Source organism: Scomber japonicus, chromosome 2 (genome assembly GCF_027409825.1).
Source record: "Scomber japonicus isolate fScoJap1 chromosome 2, fScoJap1.pri, whole genome shotgun sequence".
Lineage (NCBI taxonomy): Eukaryota > Metazoa > Chordata > Actinopteri > Scombriformes > Scombridae > Scomber > Scomber japonicus.
The window spans coordinates 18,488,206-18,509,972 of NC_070579.1; the positions used below are offsets into that span (position 1 = coordinate 18,488,206).

At 37.7% G+C, this 21,767-nt stretch overlaps 3 protein-coding genes across 7 annotated transcripts; 2 read left to right on the forward strand and 1 right to left on the reverse strand.

Annotated features, from left to right (window-relative positions):
• Positions 1-217: 217 nt before the first annotated feature.
• glb1 (galactosidase, beta 1) lies at positions 218-9,838 on the forward strand. The gene is made up of 16 exons (XM_053334133.1): positions 218-395; positions 1,668-1,837; positions 2,477-2,627; positions 4,142-4,202; positions 4,805-4,899; positions 4,975-5,155; positions 5,543-5,601; positions 5,691-5,812; positions 6,102-6,142; positions 6,270-6,382; positions 6,873-6,947; positions 7,122-7,211; positions 7,302-7,415; positions 7,798-7,929; positions 8,157-8,396; positions 9,268-9,838. Exons 1-16 carry the CDS (start codon positions 342-344, stop codon positions 9,520-9,522), a joined length of 1,953 nt encoding a protein of 650 aa, XP_053190108.1. The 5' UTR covers positions 218-341; the 3' UTR covers positions 9,523-9,838.
• Positions 9,839-10,465: 627 nt separating this feature from the next.
• Positions 10,466-16,019, forward strand: cldnd1b (claudin domain containing 1b). 2 transcript variants are annotated; one of them, XM_053334090.1, is made up of 5 exons: positions 10,466-10,544; positions 11,317-11,877; positions 12,638-12,763; positions 13,030-13,167; positions 14,497-16,019. In XM_053334090.1, exons 2-5 carry the CDS (start codon positions 11,586-11,588, stop codon positions 14,715-14,717), a joined length of 777 nt encoding a protein of 258 aa, XP_053190065.1. In that variant the 5' UTR covers positions 10,466-10,544; positions 11,317-11,585; the 3' UTR covers positions 14,718-16,019. The 2 variants fall into 2 exon arrangements, with proteins under 2 accessions (XP_053190065.1, XP_053190073.1); XM_053334098.1 differs by having other exon boundaries at positions 10,468-10,544; positions 11,489-11,877.
• A 120-nt stretch (positions 16,020-16,139) lies between these two features.
• On the reverse strand, positions 16,140-20,666 carry LOC128373824 (N-acyl-aromatic-L-amino acid amidohydrolase (carboxylate-forming) B-like). Of its 4 annotated transcripts, none has more exons than XM_053334022.1 (7): positions 20,554-20,666; positions 19,562-19,788; positions 19,276-19,468; positions 17,983-18,076; positions 17,611-17,718; positions 17,282-17,394; positions 16,140-17,074 (listed from the first exon to the last, which is right to left on the reverse strand). In XM_053334022.1, the coding sequence occupies exons 1-7, from the start codon at positions 20,575-20,577 to the stop codon at positions 16,880-16,882; spliced, it is 954 nt and encodes a 317-aa protein (XP_053189997.1). In that variant the 5' UTR covers positions 20,578-20,666; the 3' UTR covers positions 16,140-16,879. The 4 variants fall into 4 exon arrangements, with proteins under 4 accessions (XP_053189997.1, XP_053190003.1, XP_053190016.1 ...); XM_053334028.1 differs by having other exon boundaries at positions 19,562-19,792; positions 20,554-20,585; XM_053334041.1 differs by lacking the exon at positions 20,554-20,666 and adding an exon at positions 20,431-20,511.
• Between the last annotated feature and the right edge of the window lie 1,101 nt (positions 20,667-21,767).

Below are 21,767 nucleotides of genomic sequence, written 5' to 3' on the forward strand. Positions count from 1 at the left end.
TACATTAAATAATAATAATAATACAAAAAAAGGTCCATGTGTTGTCCCCATAAATGCATTATAAGCTCTTATAATACATCCATGGCTCCCCCTTTGCCTGTAAGCATATTCATTTTGCTTAGTCTCCATGAATAAAACGCGCAGTGCTGCCACCTGCTGGTTTAAAAGCGTAAATGTGAAATCACATGATTTTCACTTCCGCAACCCATGACGCCAGCCACAATCATTCAAAACATCTATGGGTGTTGAGGGAAGTAGCTGCCTGAGTGTTGCTGCTGAATTCTTCATGAAAAGTAACTTCAATTAGTGTTGATCTTGGAAAGGCAGCAGAAGACTCCGCCATGTCTCCGGTCAACGCTGGATGCTTCCTGCTGCTGCTGCTGTGTGCACAGTCAGTAAGTAGCTCAGTTTTTAAAGGGTTTTAATGAGGATACTAGCTGCAGCATTTTACACACATTAAAAACAGATCAAATCAGATGTTACAGTCGGATATATAATATTTTGCCACCATAATGCCACACATTTAGGACCTGCTGTCAAAATTAATAGTCAAATATACAGAAGTAATCTGGACACAAACTAAGATGGGTTGTTTATTGTTAACACTGGAGGCCAATATTTCCATTTATTCAGTCAGTTCAATGAAATAAAAGCTTGTTTTTCATCTAGAAGTTACATTTTTCAGTATATGAGCACCATAATAGTAATCTGATTAGACCTAGATTTTTGTTGTATGTTGTGGAGTGTCTTTATTTGTCTTATGTATTTTGATGTCTTGGAGAGGCTGAAGACACATTTCCATCACATTGTCCACAATAAAGTCTATCTATCTATCTATCTATCTATCTATCTATCTCATCGACGATCGACCAACTTTAACATACAAGGACTAACCATTGGGATCAAATAAACTACTTTACTATACAACCATCATCGAAAAATGTCTTATTAATGATGTATTTAATGTCATCTGAAAACCACCATTACTATTATTATTTGAAGCAAGTTATAGTTACTTTGCAGAATATGCACTTTTCTTTAACACAAATTGCAACTTTTATGTTAAATACAATCTTTCCACAAAGCCTTCAAATGACTCACAGAGGGCCCCATACTTCCCCTGATAGTGTGTGATTATTTAAATTAGGACCCATGGCAAACAGGAAGTTAAGAAATAGTTCAGTCTAGTAAAATTAAATAAAATTAAATAGACCAAAGTCCTCCAGGACCCCAATTAACTATTTTTTGTAAAAAGCATAGATGAATAGAAAATAATGATATGAATGAATTAGGAACACATTGACAAAATAATGAAAAATTGAAATGATAGAATAAAGCACCTGTGAGATGTGACAGTAAGTATACCTCTGGGGTCTGTAGGTACCCAGGTCAGTATGATTAAGGTTAAGAACACAACTGACAACTGAAAAAAACAAAAAATAACTGGTTGGATACAGTGTTCACATTGAAAGTATTATTCACAGCCCTGAGTAGACAGTCATGGTTGCCATGTCTGAATGACATGTCAGTCAGCTGAGATGTCAGCCCTGTGCCATAAAAAGATGAACCTTCAACCAAGCATATCTCTAATGTGAGGATCACTGCAACACTAAAAAAGTCAAAGTCAAATGGTGTGTTGTAACGGTTTGTGTTGTGTTGACCTTCAGCTCGGCGCACCTCCTTCGTTCAGTGTGGATTACAAGAACGACTGCTTTCGTAAAGATGGCGAACACTTTCGGTACATATCTGGAAGCATCCATTACAACAGAATCCCCAGAGTCTACTGGAAGGATCGTCTGCTCAAGATGTACATGGCAGGACTGAACGCCATCCAGACGTAGGTTTACCTCGTGTGCTTAGCTTTGGTTTGCTGTTTCAGCCACTGTGTCATTTTAAAAAAGCCTTCAATACAAACACTGAAACAGATTTTTATGTTTACATCAGTTCAAAGCTGTAAGGAGCCACATGTGGTGCAGTATGGTAGTGTTTGGAAGGTTTAAACACCTGCTGATATTTTGCTAGATTTATTGTAAATCCATCATGCTTCTTCCTGCTAGATTAAAAAAAAACACTGATGTGAGTAGGGCTGAAACAATAAGTCAATTAACCAATTAATCGTTGGACAGAAACATAATCACCAAATCATTTGATAATCGATTGTCTTTTTATGATGGAAAGCTACCAGATATTCTCTGCTTCTAGCTTCTCAAATATGAGGATTTGCTCATTTTCTCTGTTATTTATTTGGGGTTTTTGGCCAACTATTTGAGAGCATCCGTTTTGGCTCTAAGAAACTGTGAATGACGATGAGTTAAAAAAAAATAAAATAATTCAATACACCTGTTGATAAGTAATTGAATGATTGCATTCATATTCTATTGTGTTTATGGGCCAACCAAAAGATATAAGACCCTTCATAAAATAACCCAAGCACTAGCTGCGTTTGGACGACGCTGACACTTTGTTCATTTTGCAGGTACATTCCCTGGAACTACCACGAGGAGTCTCCAGGTCAGTACAATTTCAGTGGAGACAGGGATGTGGAGTACTTCCTTCAGCTGGCTCAGGATATTGGATTACTGGTCATCCTTCGGCCGGGACCCTATATATGTGGGGAGTGGGACATGGTGAGAAACACATTTTGTCTATGGGTATTCAGAGACACTTATTTGAAGTATTACTGCCCAGTTTTAACCCTTAGTGTATAATATAACAGACTTTAATTTACCTTTTTTAAAAAAAAAAAAAAAAAAAAAAGTTTATCAATGCTGTTGGATATTAGCCTGTATATGTGAGAGATCATACAATGCTAACAAACATACCTCTGCCTCTTCAGTGTTTTGTAATAGTCCCACACAGTTTCATACAAAGGGATGACTTGTATTACTTAAAGGATATGACTGCTGATTTCTCTATATTTTATTATTATCAGTAAATCTTGTGCAGAAACCAACAATGAGTCCATACTACTTACAAGTAATGTGTACAGTATGTATCCAAACCCTGATATATCTTATTTCTCTGTGCCTATTAAATACATGTAAATGAGCCACAACGCTACACTGGTTGACACATTCCTACATTATGAAGTGTTTGGGCAAGAAAAGAGCTCCAAAGACTAACAACAGCGATCATGTTTCAGCCTACGGAGGGATATTCTGTGTAAGGCAGAGACTGCTGTGCATGAACAACAGAAGTCTATGACACAGAGAAATAAGATATATGCATGCACACACCCGCAGGATCAAATCATTGTTGGTTTGGCTCTGTGCATGAGATTTGTTGACAATGAGTTAAATAGCCTTATCCTTTAAGGAAATGTTGATTCTTTCTCAGCCACTTTGGTCCATTGGCTCAAAACTTACTGTTGAGAAAACTATGAATCATGTGAGTCATGGTTAAAGTGATGGTGACTGTAAAATGTTTGCACTTTGGTCCTCTCTAAGGAAGTGTCAGTTAAAAATGGATTTATGTCACAGATGGAAAAAAGGAGCATCTATAAAAAGGCATAATCCACCCTTGATTGATTGATTGATTGATTGAAGGTTTTTTTTGACAGTATAAAAGATAGACAACAAATATGAATAGATAAATAAATAATATATGCACACAGCCTCAACCATGAACATATCATATCTTTGTACAGTAGTTATCACAAGCTCTCTGCTGTCTAGCTCTATGCTCTAAACAGCAATAGTTTGTTTTTTGTCTTTTGGGGGTTTTGGCGTTCTTGTTTGTTTGTTTGTTCCTAAAATATGGCAAAAACACTGTTTCCATGTTATGCTATTACTTGCCTCAAAGGAATTATGTTTTTAGCAACTTTTGAGAGGAAAATATGTTTGTGTTATGGATTTTGCTGCAGGATGGTTTTAGACATGATTTAAAAAAAAATCTGTATACAAACTTCTCACTATTGGAATCAATTGCAGCTGACATTTACACAAGATGACAGTAAAGCTCTGTTCTTTGTGAAGGACAAAACTACAAACATTTACTGCCACATTTCAGGTGTATCATGGATGTTTGATACTCTAAAAAAGTAGTTTAAATTCAGTTGTATTTAAATAGTATGTGGTTTGGTTTAATAGGTTAATAGTACTGTGTGTTATACTAAAAGACTTTGTATAATTCTGCCAACCAGGGTGGACTGCCTGCCTGGCTTCTCAACAAGAAAGACATTGTGCTGCGGTCTTCAGATCCAGGTGAGAGTCAAAGATGAAGAGGATGAGGGATGAAAAAATATGTATTACATGCTGCCGTATCACCAGTCAAACCCTTATTCAAGGGTTTTACTTTATTTTTTTTTTTTACTGTTTTCTACATTGTAGGACAATACTGAAGACACCAAAACTATAAAATAATACATATTGAATTATGTAGTAAACAAAAAAAGTTTTTCAAATTTTTTGACGTTCATGCTGTAAAGTAATAATGGACAGTCATTTCTCTTTATTTAGCTGACCAGTTCTAATAATAGGGATTCCTGCAGTTGTCTAACAGGGCTGTTTGCTTTGTTCCAACACTACCCCAGGACAACACAACTGATGATCTTAACTCATTAAGAAGGCAACAAATTCCACTAATTAACTTTTGACAAGGCACATCTGTTAATTGAAAACAATTCCAGGTCACTATCTTATGAAGCTGGTTAAGATATTGTCAGCAGAGTGCAAAGCTGCAATCAAATCAAACATATTTTGGTTTGTTAAACACTTATTAGTTTACAGCATAATTCTGTGTTCGTATGTGAATGAATGAGTGGCTATGTCTGGTACTGAACAACACTGTAATATGTGTGTTTCAGATTACATTGCAGCAGTAGATACATGGATGGGAAAGTTACTCCCGATGATGAAGCCTTATCTGTATCAGAACGGCGGTCCCATTATCACTGTACAGGTGAGTGTGAAGTTTCTGTGAACACTGCAGACAGTTTGATGCTGATCTCCCTCCTGACATGTCTGCATTCGGTAGGTGGAGAACGAATACGGAAGTTACTTCGCCTGTGATTACAACTACATGCGTCACCTGACCAAGCTGTTCCGCTCTCACCTGGGCGAGGAGGTGGTGCTTTTCACCACAGATGGTGCTGGGCTTAACTACCTCAAATGTGGCTCCATACAAGGTCTCTATGCCACAGTTGACTTTGGGCCAGGTAGGTATCAGACACAAGGTGTGAACTAAAGGGGAGCCAAAGGGGGCTAGATGAAAGGTGATCTGACATTTCGTTTAATGCCATCATCAGTTCAAAATTTGTCCAATATTTTGGATTATGACTACATTCCTGCAAAGACTTAAAAAACAGCATTCCCATCTGCCTCAGCCTACTCTGTGTTTAGTGCTAATTAGTAAAATATGGTGAATATGGTAATCCTAATTCCTGCTAAAAAATCAGCCTGTTATGTGATGTTAGCATTTCAAGTACAGCCTCACAGAGCTGTCAGTATGACTGAGGACTCTTGGGTTTCTCTATATCTACTCATTTTCACATTCTAAATTAGTCAGACGTCGAGTGTGTTTCTTTTATTTGTTGTTCTTTTAGGTTCAAATGTAACCGCTGCCTTTGCTGCACAGAGACATGCTGAACGACAAGGACCTTTGGCAAGTATTTCCCTCGACACAGTTTGCACTCTGATTTTAAAACCACATTTACTCTCTGACGTTTATCGGTTTTCCTCATGTATTAACAGGTGAACTCTGAATTTTACACCGGCTGGCTGGACCATTGGGGCTCCCCTCACTCTGTTGTGTCATCTGCAATAGTGGCCAAGACCCTCAACGAGATGCTGGCCCTGGGAGCAAATGTCAACATGTGAGTCCACTGAAAGGACATCTTTATACTGGGATGAGCAAAGTCATGCATTTCCTTGTTATATGTGTAGTTGAATTATATGCATTCGCTCTATTATCATGATTATTAGTTGCATGAGGCTTGCATGCTACACAATGAGTAACACAGTTCTAGTGATTTCCAGTCAACAAAATAACATACTGTACATTTGCAACAACAACAAAACATACATGACCTACAAGAGAGAACATGTTGAAGAGGGGAGGAGCTCATGTGGTTGTTAAAATGTCTACATTTCATTATTTTACAGGTACATGTTCATAGGAGGAACAAACTTTGGATACTGGAATGGTGAGGGCACTTTGATAAACCGGTTTGATGAGCTGACAAATTTCATGCATAGTGACTCCTAGCAAAGTGTGTCTGTCTCGTCTTAATGATAACCTGTGGAAAACACTCCTTCTGATTGTCTTGCCAGGCGCCAATTCACCGTACTGCCCACAGCCCACAAGCTACGACTACAATTCTCCACTCACGGAAGCAGGAGACCTCACAGAGAAATACTTTGTTATCCGAGAGGTGATCAAAATGGTACGCATGCAAGCAGGGGTGTCCTGCAGTCAAATGTTATGAGTATTGTATTGGTAAAAAATCTCCTTATGCCCATCTCCTGTTTTGTAGGACACATGTAAAATTTAGCGACTAATAATAGCAAAGCACAACAGGCTAACACAAATGTTAATTAGTTGTGGGCTACAATTAAAATCACTGATGCTGAAGTCACTTTAAATTGGGAAATTTTGAAGTTTAATTTACACTTTACAATTCATAAAATATATTATTAAGGTTAATTAAAAACACAAACACACCATCTAATGTAAAATATTTGACAGGACATGTGCCTTTAAATTGAATGGACACCACTCTGCTTCAAGTGAAGGGTGTGATACTAGCTAGGGGTGTTATTAGGGGGTATTAACATGCAGTAACAAAATAGACTTGTTTCCTTATTAAATGGGTATTTTTGAGTTTATGTAGAATATATGTTACCTGAAGGAACTTATGTATCTTCCCACAACAGTACCGTAAAATACCAGAGGGACCAATACCACCAACAACTCCAAAGTATGCATACGGAGCTGTCAAAATGAAGAAGGTAGGTACTGTAACTATAATCTCTTCTAGTCCAGTAATAGTCTAATAATCTAATATAATAAATCTTTACTTTGTAGCACTTGAGTAAAAAATGACACATTGTTTATTGCAACTTGTCTGAATATTGAAAACATTAGAAAGTTAAATACTAAAATGCTACTCTCTGCCATCGCAGCTCCAGACGGTATCAGATGCCTTAGATGAACTTTCCTTCTCTGGTCCAGTCAAAAGCTTGTATCCTCAGACCTTTACTGATCTCAAGCAGGTATCTTTTGATATTTTTCTGATATGATGAAAAAATATGACTTATATGTATTTATTTGTTTCAAAAGCATCTCTTCCTTCTGTCCTGCAGGCTTTTGGTTATGTGCTCTACAGGACTAAGCTGCCTGTAAACTGCAGCAAACCAACTCCACTGTCATCCCCTCTGAACGGGGTCCATGATAGAGCGTACGTGTCAGTGGATGGGGTGAGTCTGCAGATTTACATCTGACTGTATCTTATCGAATATCACACTCAAGTCTGCACACTGCGATGAAACAGATTTTATCATTGTTCATCACTAAATCAGAGAAAAGTAGAACTTTGAGTTGAACCTCAATATGTGTCTACGGTATATGAACATCATATTTTTGCTAATTTTAGAGGAATGTATTCACACTTGGAAGGCTGTTTGTGTGAAGACAATATTTGAGAAAAAATGTTTGATTTTGTCATTGGTATTGAAACTCAGGTAGCTTATGAACCTTAATATATTACATTTTTACATTTTTGCATCCCTCAGTGAAGTCTGATTATTTCAGAAATGAATGGAAAGTATACCCACATTACCCTGCTGATTTCTTTTCAAGGTGGCTGTTGGGATTCTTGAGAGAGATAAAGTCATAAGCATCAATGTGACTGGGAAGGCTGGCAGTCAGCTGGACTTAGTGGTGGAGAATTTGGGCCGAATCAACTATGGAAAATACATCAATGACTTCAAGGTTTTTATTGGCTAAATTTATAAGTTACTGCCTGTTGGTTGGTGTACAAATGCAAGTTGAAAAAAACTAACATTTGTTCCGTTTGTCCTTGTGATCTGTCTAGATTGTTGGATTATGTGACTAATGACTATATATATATATATTTTTATGAATGTGTACACTCCCGCTTCAACCAAATTTAATAATAATAAAGTTTAACTTAACCCATCTCTGTTTTCTTTGCACAGGGCTTGGTGTCCAACCTGACTTTGGGAAAGGACATGCTCAACAGCTGGACCATGTACAGTCTCAGTATTGATGAAGCGGTCAGTCAGGGCCTCCTCTGGGAAACAAAGCCCAGTCCAACAGATCCACCTAAGCCTGCTGCTCTCTTTCCTCCGACCTTCTACGGGGGAAGCTTCGTCATTCCCGACGGCATTCCTGACCTGCCCCAGGACACCTATATCAAACTGCCCAAATGGAGAAAGGTATGTCACTTATATGGGACATTTATATCACAAAAAACCTAATCAATGAACTGCTTACGTCATTAATCAAATAAAAGGGTCATACATTTGCTTCTCAAATAACAATAAATCCAGGCATTCAACTTGCACATAATGGTCGTTAAACAATAACCCTCTTACTTCAATAGTCTATTTTTTTTACTTTCCCATTCACTTAAGGAATTAGGCTACCATAAACTATAGTTTATATTAATTGTGATTAGTTTCAAAAATGCAATCAGTATGAGAAAACTATTACATACATTTCAAGATCTTTTAAATGAAAGATCATCTGCTTAAAAAGGGGACATTCTCACATAAAATGACCACTAACTAGAATCATAGTTAACATTTTCATGGTCCATCACTACCGAAAATTTACTGGAAATGACATACAGCCCTGCTTGACTCAAATCATACACTGACCTGTGAGCAAAAAACTTCAATTAAGGACTAGGATTGCACTGAAATTTGCAGACAGTAACTTAGTCAAGCGCAACTCTTAATTAATTTAATAGAAGAATTAACAGATGAATTGATAGATAATGAAAAAGAAATATCTTTAGCTGCACCTGCCTACTCTAAATGCAGACAATGTGCTGATAAAATACAAGCTATGTTTCATTTAGGCAACATATTCTCCAGCATGGAGTCATGCAGATAATCTCCTCTGTGAGTGTTTGACACTTTTTTGGCAGCTACATGCAGCCGAGTATCTGGTTACATCTTTTACATGTTGTCTTTTGTTGCATGCTTTGGTTGCAATTGCTTTGGGTGCAATTTGGTCATTTCATAAAAGATCTGAAGTCTATTGAAAACCACTAATCTGCTTTTGTAACCATATCATTTTCAGGGGCAGGTTTGGATTAATGGCTTCAATTTGGGACGTTATTGGCCAACTCGAGGCCCTCAGGTGACGCTTTTTGTTCCTGCCAGCATCCTCAGCACGGCCTCACCCAACAATGTGACGGTGCTGGAGCTGGAAGGAGCTCCCTGCAGCCCTGCGCCATGCACAGTGGAGTTTACAGCCACCCCGATCCTGAATGCAACAGTCCAGTCTGACTACAAACAGCACAGGAGAATCTTCTCTAGAGTGGATTTGTTGTGATGAAAAGGGAACTTGCTGCTGCACGATTTGCACTACTCATTGATATGCAAATATCAAATCATCACTGCTGTTAGAGATAAATATGTGACTGATTTTGCCAATTGAAGCACTGCCAAAACATGCAGCCTGTACTATCTGAGAGAATGTTTTATTTGTTTTTTTATGTGAAAACTAAAGAACACATCAGGGAAATAATGTATGACATGAGCATAAATGTATTGTGGGACTGCCACCTTCCTTAATGTCAAAATTATTTTGCATGCACTCAAAATCTGTGATCTTATAAAGCCTGTGCCTTTTTAAGTGAAGAATAAAAGCTGTGATTTGATAATACTTCAATTATCTCCTCCATCTTTGTGTCACAGCTTGTGTGACACTGGCCAGATGTGTTTATCACCATAGCATCATTTATCTGGATAAAGCTATATTTCATTTGTTGTAGTAAAGATGCAGAATCACCCCCCCCCCCCTCCCCCCCCCTTTTGACAATGTGGGCACAACATTCACAACTAATATTAAATGAAAAACAAAGAAGAGGAGGCAGGAGACAAACAAGCATATTATTAGACCTATAAGCTTTTTAATAAACATGAAAAACACATGTCACTGTCAGTAGATGATAGCAATACACTTTAGACATCCAGTCAAATGGAAGACTAAGTAATCATAATTTTGAATATAGAAACAGATGTAACAACTCCAATACTAGCACTGAATATGTGTGGAAAAGGCCCAAAAAACGTACGAAAGTGGAATAATAAGATAAATAATAACAGCCAGAAGTAATCCCACGATAGTATTAAAATTTATGCTGCAATTTATTCTTGGATTAGTGGTGTACATACACTTTGAAGCAGAGGGTGGCGGTAATGCGCCAAATACATGATTTCATAACGCCGTTAAACTAAGAGAGGAAGAAGAAAATTGACCAAAACCGTAGAAGAAGAGGTGTTAGCTCAGCTACACAATACTACACGGAGAAGAAAACACGCTTTTTTGGAGACATTTTGTTCAATTATGAGGTAAAAAAATCTAAATAAATACTATCGAATGCGAACTAATATGAAAATGAAAACATTAAAGTATATTAATTAACTATGATTAGCTTGAGCTAGCTGGCTTAGCTCAGTGAGATGCTAAAGGAAGCTGTGATATGAAACTTATATTTACGTTATTTACTTTTAAATATGTATGGCTTAGCAGATAAGGTGATCGGCCAACTTAACAAGATTTAAAAAACTTAATATGCATTTGCTAGACATTACAAAAGTCTGACTTAAAACAACAATCTAATCAGGAACCCAAATGAACATTAAATTAGTTTTCATGCTGCATTTATTCCTCCTTTTCATACTGACCATTTGAAGATCCTTTCATAATGCACTTATAATGTAAGTGACAGGCCTGATGATGTATTTAAAAGTTTATCTGGAACCAATATGAAGCTTGATTTATCTAAATGAGTCAAATCAACTAGATAGTTTTCAACATTACAGTCTTTTTAGTGACATGGTCACGGTTACTATACTTCCAAAACAGCTCATTGGGAAACACAAATCTTCAGATAAACTTTTAAATTATTTTTTTTGGCACAAAATGAAAGCATGGACACACTGTGGATGTTGGTCCCAATCACTTACATTAAAAGCACATTTGAATGAGGATATGTTATCATTAAGGATGCACAGGAGCAATCATTAAAGAGAGGAAAATCTCTTTCAGTAATCATTTGGGCACCTGACTGTTGTGAACCTATCCTTTTAACCTCTGTGTATGTTTTGTTCTCCTCTGCAGGTTTTGAACACTCCTCTGTTTGGGATAAAATCACTTAAAATGCAGCACAGAAGCTGTATGATTGAATAGATTTAAATGCCGACATAATCTGGCACTATTTTACAGACATGCCGTAGTGCTGAAACACCAAGTGGAAGTATATTCTGTAAACAGTCGAGGCTTCATCATACAGGAGCAGCGAAAGCCGAACTACATTTGTGGTTTTCATCAGAGAACAGTTTCTCCTCATAGACGGAAGCTCAAATTGAGCTGTCTTCATACAGACCATCATGGTAGATAATCGCTATGCCACAGCCCTGGTCATCGGCTCTGTGCTGAGCCTGCTGGCCACCGTGTACCTCTCTGTGGCTGTGGGAACGCAGCACTGGTACCAGTACAACAGTCCGTCAGTCAAACGTGATGGGGGCAACGTTACCGAGCTCAAAGAAGATTTCATCAATGGGGACTTTGATGAGAAGATGTATAGCAAGACCATGTTCCGCCTGAACGGCACCCTGGGTCTGTGGTGGAGGTGCATCTTGGTGCCGGTGCCCAGCCAGTCACACTGGTACCAAGAGCCAGGTATGAATTCCTGCTCTGAATATCACATACAGCTGCAGCACGGTGCTTTATTTTAACTAAGAAACTTTAAAAAAGCCATCTAATAACATTACATTCTATTTAATGTATGTAAAATGAGTGTTGTAAACTGTGTATAGCTTCAATATAACAAGATCAAACAGATAATCAGCTAATCATTGCAGCTCTATATAATAGTTATTGTTAAGTTGGTTACATAAGGTTTGAGTGAAGTAGATTATATGTATTTTTATATTGAAAAACTGATTTGTCTGGTAATATACACATAACATACACAGGATATAAAACAAAATGCATAGATAAAATAACCAGATGTTAAAGTTTTTCTTTGGGTAATCCAGTAAATTAATTCCACGTTTTTGTCAATATCATTATAAACTTACTTTCATTGTGTCATTTTGTCAATTTTTCCCTGGTGCATAATATTCTGCTAGTTGTGGCTATATTTCAGATAACACATCTGTGTTAGAATTAGGAGAGTTTATTTATCAGACTTGGTCAAATATTGCTATAAAGGGTTAGCTCATTGATATAATTACTTATCACTCAACCAGAGATATTAAAGGGATAACTACCTTTTGTATAAATGGCACAGCCAAATCTTTGATAGTGAAAATTCTCTCTTGTCTTATCATGGAGTACTTTATATCAGCAAACTGCACAACCTTAAATCATATCCTGTATATTTGTAAAATGATAGACGTTGATCATTTGAATTTCTCTTTCCCAACTCTGACTTTAGATCCCAAGACTTTCAATCCCAAGATGGAGACCAAGTGTGTGAGCTTCACTCTTCCTCAGCAGTTCATCCCAAAGTACAAAAACCACGAAAACATTGACAATGCTGAAGAGGATCTGCTGAGAACATGTGAGTCCAGTCTCAACGCCTCCTGAGAAAAATCTGTGACTCTGAGGATTAAAAACAAATAAATGTTTCCTTCTTTGTAAACGCTGAATTACTTTTTAGCATGCTTGTATTTTCTCAGCTGTTGTCATCAAGCTTGGAAGCCAATACAGCAGTTTTAATTTTATTGGTCACGAATATGAATTAACCGTACATTTTTTCTGCTGTAAACATTAAGTGGGGAAAGTATTTCAGACTTTTCCTGTTGTTATTATTGTATCTTTGTTCAGACTTGTGGAGGTGCCAGTTTCTCCTGCCTTTGGTCTCATTGGCCTTGGTGTTCCTCAGCGGCCTGATTGGGGTCTGCGCCTGCCTGTGCCGCAGCTTCACCCCCACCTTGGGTGTAGGAGTGCTCCATCTTCTTGCAGGTGAGACAAGTACATATAAACTCCCCATGGTCTAACTATAGACTGTACAATAAGGAGGCACATCTGTGACCTCACCACTATTGAGGCAGACACATAAAAAGAAAGCACTAATTTAGGCAAAAGTTGGGGGATACCTAAACGTCACCTGACTGCATCAAGTCTGTGGTAAAGGATGTAGTGTTGTCCAATCATGTGTCAAGTTCAAGTTTATTTATTTGTCATTCCAGCCATATCTATTAAATACATTAAGCGGAATGAAGTTGCGTTTCTCAGGACCAAAGTACAAGAAAAATAGAATAAATAACTAATCATAAGATCACATGAGAACAAGTAAAAGACAATAAGGTAGCAGCAGTTAAAAAAAGACCAGTGCATCTGGTGTTCGGCCGCCTTTAGACCAGCATGAACTCTGTGTGGGAACATAGCAACACAACACAGACCGACTTGAAGTTGAACATTAGGTCACTCAGCAGGGCACTGTGTTGGCCAGTCACAAACATCCAAGTGCTCATTGTGGGTGGATCATGTTGTAACATGAACACTGTTTCTGCTCTTGACTTCGCAATTGTTGCAATGAAAGATAAACTGTTTGCTGCTATGCGATATCTCTCCAGATTTGTGATGTTTTGGTATTTAAACCCATAAATCCAGTAACTTCAACTGGACGTCGAGGATCGTATTTCATTGTCCCACGTGTACGTTAAACAACACGTCCTCACCAATGCAGCCCCCTGCACTGTTTTAACACACAACTGTTTTCAGCACTTAGACCAGCAGTGCTTCTTGTGAAGTGAGTTTTTCTGAACATCTACTAACTGTGACTGATTTCCCCAACTTATAAAAGAATGATGATGATCTTTGCACCTAACATCACGACATGCTGCTGATTAATTACTGCAAACCAAATACGCAATGTAATCTATCAGTTATTTTCACCTGCTGAGCTGAATCAGACACATATATACTTATCAAAGCATGATCATATCATTGTTAGATGATGTAAAAAAATCACCTCACTCATTAAGTACGCTTTGTGTTGTAAGGCCTTGGTTTGTTTCTCCTCTGAAGATTATTGAAAAGGGATTCTTTTGATGTTAGTGGGAGCTGTCTTTATTTCAGAAAAGATATGGCGCTGCAATATGAAACTCTACTTTTGGGTTAAACTTCCAATGACACACTAAACCATTCTTGTGTCCACTTGTCAGAAGACCGGTAGTTTAGATTTTTTTAAGCTGTGGTGGTTTCTGGTTGGACCACAGTCTACTCCATTTACTGTCTTTACAGTCTTTTGTGGTGCTAATCGCTGATCATTTCTGCTCTGTTCATCAGGTCTGTGCACTCTGGGGTGTGTCTGCTGTTTCCTGGCCGGGGTGGACCTGCTCCACCAGATTTCGTCACCGCCCGAAGGAGTGGAGGGCTCACTGGGCTGGTCCCTCTACCTCGCCCTCATCTCCTTCCCTTTGCAAATGATGGCAGCTGCTTTATTCCTCTGGGCGGCCAGGAGTCACCGTAAAAACTACACCCGCATGACTGCTTACAGGGTAGCCTAAACAAGAGAGACTACTCTGAAAGCGTACCTTAAAGCCGTCTACTGCTATGAAGACTTCAAATGGTTTCAGATTGGATGACTGTAAGGGTTGTAACTTGTCACTCCCTCTACAGTAATCTTCAGATATAGAAACATTTTCCTATTATCACAGGTCACCTACACGCCTAAATGCAGGGATACACTAAACCAGTTTGTAGCTAATTATCATAAGTGCTAAATGAATAGAAGTTTATTATCTTCTAGTTGTGATATTTCATCTTAATTTTCTAGCATCCGTATCCTGTATTTTACCCAAAGCATGTTTCTTACTGTGATCATTTGTTACTTCTGGTGTGAACGGTGTTGTTATGCATTATTTGATTGCCTTCTTTTTTGGTTGCCATTGATTTTAAAGCCTCTCATCACCTTACCCTTAACTGAGTTATAGTTCATGAACTTGCACTGTAGCACATTTTAGACCTGCGGTTACCCAAGTAAGGGTAGCGTTACTCTAATGCTGCATGAAATATATCAAATAAGCCTGTTTTTCCTTATTTTCAGTTCTATTTTTACATAATCTGAAATATGGAGCATTTGCTGTGCATGCCTTTTTTTTAAGCTGACTTTTCAGTCATCTGTAGTACTTGTTGATTGAGTCTGTGGTATGTATTGACTAAATGTCACAAAATGTCTCACTAAAAATGTAACCACTCATACTCCATTGCTATCCATGTTTATACATGTAATATTTATTAAAGCAGTTAATTTGAATGCTAAAAACTGAATTGATTTGATTGCCACTTCAGAAAACCTGTGACCTTTTTCTAATATTTAAATTCTGATGTTTCAGTCCCAAATTACTACTGTACTACTGTGATTTGTTGAGATGAAAAACTACTTAAAATAGTTTTTCTTTGGCTGCAGTCTCCCTTTCTTTAAAGTGCAGTTTCATCAATTACTCAACTGACTGTTTTGACAACCAAATATAATTACATCAATTTAAGTCTTTTAAATGTTTGTTGTTGGTACTGCTGACGAATAATGGTGGATTTTTTTCAAGTGCAAATTAATATGATTTCACATTTGTGTGGAAAATTAATGAATTTCCCATTTGTGTGTGTGTGTGTCAAATTCTAATTCACTCAGATTGTGATGTTTTTTGTGTCACAACGTTTTGTTACATGTCTAATGTCTATACACTCTGGCTTTTGTATGTTTCTATGTATTCAGAAGCACAATGTACTTGTTTCTGTATGAATAAATTTGACTTTTTGCTCACTTTGGAAGATTGTGGCATTATCCTTGCAAGAGAATTGGTGAAACTACATCACCAGCTGTCATAGTACAGTTATTTAACTATTGCAAATATTGTTTATAAATACACATTATTTTAGCAGTATCAAGAGTTACAATAACAGCTGCTCACACTGACACCAGAAATCAGTTTAATCATAAAACCTTTTAATAAACTTCATTATTGATTGTATCATATCAATCATATGGTTATTTTAATACTCTTTGTCAACAATACCCTCTGGACATGTTTTAAGTTATTAAAACTGTTTAATTTATCCACCTGGATGAAGACAATGAGAAGCAATTATGTTGTGAATTTCATTCCTATACCAGACCTTAAGTCTTTCAATTGTTTTTTCCCCTCTGTCCTACATAAGCATACAATCACAAATCTGTTGGCAACTGTTTGCAATCTTTTGACCTTAAAAAAGATCCAATTCAGGTCAAAACACTCAAAGTGAACCATGTTTTCATTCATCATTGTTTTGCACCATTGATACAGTGCAAAAAGATCAGCGTCCTTAGGGTAATTGTTTCCACTTAATATACAGTCAGGAAGAGAAGGATTATAACTCCACCAACTGTGCAATATTATTAAGTAAAGTACAACATCATCATTTCACTATGAGCTCTCACAGAGGAGGCTTCAAACATATAGTGAGGTGGTACACAGTATAACGAGGTAATCATGTTATCATGCCCAGCACATGTAGAACATTTTATCATCATTGCATAGTGCTGTGTGTTTTCTCCTGAGAATAATATAATAATAATGTGATTCATTGTCATTTAAAGTGTGTTTATACATGGAGCAGCATACAAATCATTTCTGTACTTATAATATAAAGTCTCTCCAGTACATCTTGGTCTGATTCCATCTCTGTACTTTCAGTCCTTCTTCACACTGATGGATGGAATGGTCAGAGTTTTCTTCTGAGCTAAATGGAAAGCAATCTTCTTCTCATAGTAGGCGCACTCATTCACAAAGAAAGGGTAGAGTTCTTCACCCTCGTGTTTCACCGTCTCACCAGAAAATGACTTGAATATGGGGTCGCCCGGCTGGAGAAGCTCGAAGTCATTATCCTGGAGAAAGATGGAAGATGTTATAACGGGTGAATTATTATGCACCATGGCAGCTATTGAATGTAAATATGGCATTTACTGTTTGGCATGAGAGGAGTACTGAATAGGTTCTTTGCTTTATTGAATTCATTTATGTTAATGTAGGTCGTGCTGTTTAAGTGAAGACCTACAGCTTAATGTATGGATGCCTCTTGTGTTGTAATGTACCTGTAGGTCTGGATGTATGGCAGCAGTAATTTCACTGGTCGTAGGATCCCTCGGGTAGTCAATGCTCCTCACCAAACTGAATGCTTCCACCTTACCGCCTTCAAAAGTGGTTCCTGCAGGTACAGAAAGTAGTAGAAGAAGTATTCAGATCCTTTACTATACGATATTATGTATGGCATCATTAGATTATTAATACTGAAGCATCAGTGTGCAAGCAGCATGTTACTGTTATAGCTGCTGTAGGTGGAGCTAGTTTGAACTGCTTTATATACAGTTAGGTACTTAGTCCACTGGTTCTGGTTCTGTTTTTTTTTGGGGTTGTTTCTCACCAGAATGTAATTTTTGAAGCCACTCTAGTGTGAGGTCCACCGCTTCCTTCACAACGTTATAGATATCAGCTCTGAGCACTCCGTGGGGTTGAGGGCCGACTTCAATCGCTGCAGAGAACAAGAGAAACAGCTCTAATATTTATCGTTTCACTTAATTATGTTTATGCAATAAGTTATGCAGACACAGACAGAAATACACACACACACACACACACACACACACACACACACACACACACACACACACACACACACACACACACACACACACACACACACACACAACACAGTTTGGAGCCACAGGCCAAGCAGAGGTTCATAACAAGTCCTGACAAGTCAACCGTAGTTAACTTAACACACACACACACTTACCAAAGCCATGTTTGCCCACTGATTCTAGGGAGTAAGCCTCAGAAATTGGTATATCCAGCTGGATTGCTCTCACGGGGGCAGACGTCATCTTGCTCTGAAAAACAAACAAGTTTTTACAGCACAACCCTCGGATTCTTACACACAATGATGTGCACCTTAATTTAAGATTTAGATTCAGACCATGATTACATTTGAAAAATTGTTTCTGGAGTATATAAACAACATAAACACACAATAAAATTCAGACAATATGATAATACCTTGCAGGACTAAATTATAATAAAAGTTGAAACAGAAAGAGACAAAAACCACCTTGTTTAGATTTAGCTTTCTGACTGTAATAACTAAATCAACATACTGTATATGTATGATTAAGTAGTACTTTGACAAGCACATTTCCCTATTTTTACAACCCATTACAACTCAAAGATTTACTTTTAATACTTACATTGTAAAGTGATTGTCATTACAAAATGTACCCTTTGGCCCTGTTTATACCCAGTATAAACATGCATCCTGGGTAATCTGGTCACAAATGTACCGTTAAGACACATTGATGTCCCGAGGGCAAACAGCCCTGCTCACAGTTATTATGTCAGTCAGATTTGTTTTTAGTGTAGGCTACAGAGCTAAGAGTTAAAAACATTTTAAGAACTAATATTGGGGCTATTCCAACTGTTAATACCACCGCGTGAACGTATGTGCCTGTGCTTTCAACCTTTCACCAAAACAACTGTCCTTGCCAGCGACGCATCAGGACACGTTTGCATTTGTGCTACAAAAAATGTGTTCAAATGTGTCCCAGACCACTTTATGAAGCGGTTTGACTTGAATTTAGTGCTATCTACTTGTGATGTTAATGCCAGGTGTAAACAGAGTCACTGATTCCTAGCTTTTTGTGCTGTATGTATCTTTTCATGGTGTTTTTAATTGAATCTGTGTGTGGCATTTTTTAAAAATGCAGCATTTTCTATGATGTTAAACATAACTTAAGTGGAAGATTTTGCATTATGAGCATCTCAAATATTTTCTTTCTTATAATGGATCTTTGGCACCTTAAGAAAGTCATCTCAGGTCATGAAGTTACTGTTTTTGTATTTGTGTCTATGAATGTGAACGAATGGTTAAAATTCCCTTTGGTGAGCAGGTTGGCACCCTGCGTGGTAGCTCCTGCCATCAGTGTGTGAATGTGTGTGAATGGGTGAATGACATGTAATGTAAAGCACTTTGAGTGGTCGCAAAGACTAGAAAGGCGCTATATAAGTACAGTCCATGACTCCATAAAGCTCTTACCTGTATATATTTAAAAATGTGCAGGGTGATCCAGTCTAAGGAGTAAAAGATGAGGCACAGGCCCATGTTGGCAGTGGTGTTGTGAATATCGCAGACCAGATCCATAGCCTCTGAGCTTCCTTTAGGCCCAAGGAGAGCATTCAGCTCGTGGGCTCTTCTCAACTCAAGGGATGTGGAGTCTGTTATGGGGCCACTGGAGGCCAAAAGATGAGAAGAGTTTTCAGACACATAGCTTTGGTTCTTTAACAGTTTTACTCTCAGTTTTGGTACCATTTTTTCAACTTACCTCAGTAAGGCATTTGTGAAACAGCGGTTGAGATCTGTTTCTATGTATCTTCTGCAAGCATCGACAGCTGCTGGATTTGATAGGCAGGTGGTTACAGAAACAGATCCAGCAATATCCACCTTCTGTTTCTGCATTTCCCTCACCATATACACGCCTGACATCTCATTTCCGTGGGTGCCGCCACAAACGGCAATACGGGACAATGGTGGGACAGAGACGTGCTCCATCTGTCTCCAGGAAAAAAGAAGTTTGCTGTTAAAAAAGTTCTGTCCTTTGGTGTGCTCTATACTGCCTATATGCAACTTCTGAGCAAGCCAGCATGTTTGAAGGTAAAGGTAAACATTCACAGAGTCAACTGGAAACCTCTTTAAAATGTAAACATGCTCTACATAAACCAGTTAATCCAGAGTAATGTGTGACTGGATGGTGAGATTAGGTTTAGCCAGTAGTCAGAAACTGGGGTGAAAAGTACAAAGTCTGAAGGACAATCAATGAATGATTTCATGTAATAAGTGACAGACCCAGAAGAGATCAGTAGATTCCTTAATCTCTAAGTAAACAAATGTAAATAACATTAGAATATATACAGGCACTGTTTAAATATTTAAACATTGTTTTTATGTGAATGATTACATACAAGACTTCCTGAACGGCAAAACACTGTAAATGGCAAAGGTCTCTGCTTTTGTCAATAGGAAAGACTGCTCAGTATATGAGGGGATAACACACAAGAGCAAAGAGCTACTCTGCACAGATCAGGTTATATGATCAGCAGAGAAACATTAACATGTAAATGAATTCACAATTCCTCAAAAATTGCAAGAAATATATGAAGGAAACTACGTCCAAGGCTGTTTTAGTTGTCTTACCTTTCTGCAAAGCTCAGCCCTGTTTGGCACTCACTAAACTTTAGTAACCTTTGAACTTAAAGGGACGCAGCAATAGTAGTGCAGTATTTATAACTTGCAAGCAAAGCAATTCACATTGCTTACCTTCCAGTCAGGCCCATTAACCATTCACACGCACAGACATGAATGAATGATTGTCGAGTAGATAGCAGACCAGGTCCAGGTTGTCCCAGTCTACAGCCGTTCCTCTTGCCGACTTGTTTTTCTTTCCCATTCATGAGCCCCTCCTCTTTCTGTTGCTTCAGCTCAAATTTCAAGCAGTTAAATAGTTTTTGTGAAGTAGCAGGAACTCATTCTCTTAAAATGATATTTATAATAACAATCTCCATGTTAACATAAATGTGTGTTAGTTTCATTTAACATATGTAGGTTTTAATTGAAGAGTATTTTAAGTTATAGGTCACCATAGGCTCCTTCACTTCCACGTCATGCAACATTATGACACATTTGCACACTGATATGCACACTGATATGCACACTGATATATATTAGTTATAGCATTTAGATTGCAAGCATTGATTTTCTTCTATTGTTATTTTCTTATTCCTGAATTCATATTCATAATATATTTATGTAGGTCGCAAAGGTTGATGTGGATCTACATATTTTCACCTGACATTCATCTGGTTAAATCAAATTACTTTCTATGACTCCTTGTCTTTTATCATCTACTAAGTGTTAAAGTATTAATTACCTTAAATAGCCACGTCTTTCATTTATTTTCTTCCATAAAACCCTTGCAGTTTCTTCTATTGCTGTCTCTCTTTCTCCCTCTCCCTCTGCCTCTCTCGCTCTCAAGTCCTAAGCTCCATGAAGACATGTAATCCTGCCGGATCAGTCACTTCATCATAAGCTGCTTGCTTTCACTGTGTAACTCTGTCTTTCGTTCTTTCTTTCAGTTTAGTTTAGTAGTAAGCATCATCAAAAAAATAGGAGTGAGAAGCAACTGGAAGGGCACATTTCCTGTTTTTGTCCAGTTATAAAGTATAGTATATATATAGTTACATATAGTATATGTAACTATAACAAGTACAGTATAATAAATGCCTGCAGGTGTTATGATCAAACTACATTTTAAAGTTTTAGAGGAGAATCCAAATGCTGAGTTTAAGTGGTTAGTTAAAGGCTAAGTTCCATGTAAAAGTTTTGTTTTGTGTGTGCTCTGGATGTGTTTATATAAAGCTGGTAGGCACTTTACAGACACAAACACAGACAAACAACTGTGCCTTCTTGCTTTCTGCCAGAAGATGGCAGAAAAGCTTGCAAGTTCAACACTAAATGAACAGATTTTCACCAGT

Excerpts from the sequence above, each read along its gene's own strand:
- cldnd1b (XM_053334090.1), top strand. The coding sequence starts at position 11,586 with ATGGTAGATAATCGCTATGCCACAGCCCTGGTCATCGGCTCTGTGCTG. Across the intron at positions 11,878-12,637 it reads ACACTGGTACCAAGAGCCAG|ATCCCAAGACTTTCAATCCC; the intron begins GTATGAATTCCT and ends CTCTGACTTTAG. Across the intron at positions 13,168-14,496 it reads AGTGCTCCATCTTCTTGCAG|GTCTGTGCACTCTGGGGTGT; the intron begins GTGAGACAAGTA and ends TCTGTTCATCAG.
- LOC128373824 (XM_053334022.1), bottom strand. The coding sequence starts at position 20,577 with ATGGTTAATGGGCCTGACTGGAAG. Across the intron at positions 19,469-19,561 it reads TTCACAAATGCCTTACTGAG|TGGCCCCATAACAGACTCCA; the intron begins GTAAGTTGAAAA and ends TTTGGCCTCCAG. Across the intron at positions 17,395-17,610 it reads GCTTCAAAAATTACATTCTG|GAACCACTTTTGAAGGCGGT; the intron begins GTGAGAAACAAC and ends CTGTACCTGCAG.
- glb1 (XM_053334133.1), top strand. The coding sequence starts at position 342 with ATGTCTCCGGTCAACGCTGGATGCTTCCTGCTGCTGCTGCTGTGTGCA. Across the intron at positions 2,628-4,141 it reads TATGTGGGGAGTGGGACATG|GGTGGACTGCCTGCCTGGCT; the intron begins GTGAGAAACACA and ends TCTGCCAACCAG. Across the intron at positions 4,900-4,974 it reads GTCCCATTATCACTGTACAG|GTGGAGAACGAATACGGAAG; the intron begins GTGAGTGTGAAG and ends TGCATTCGGTAG.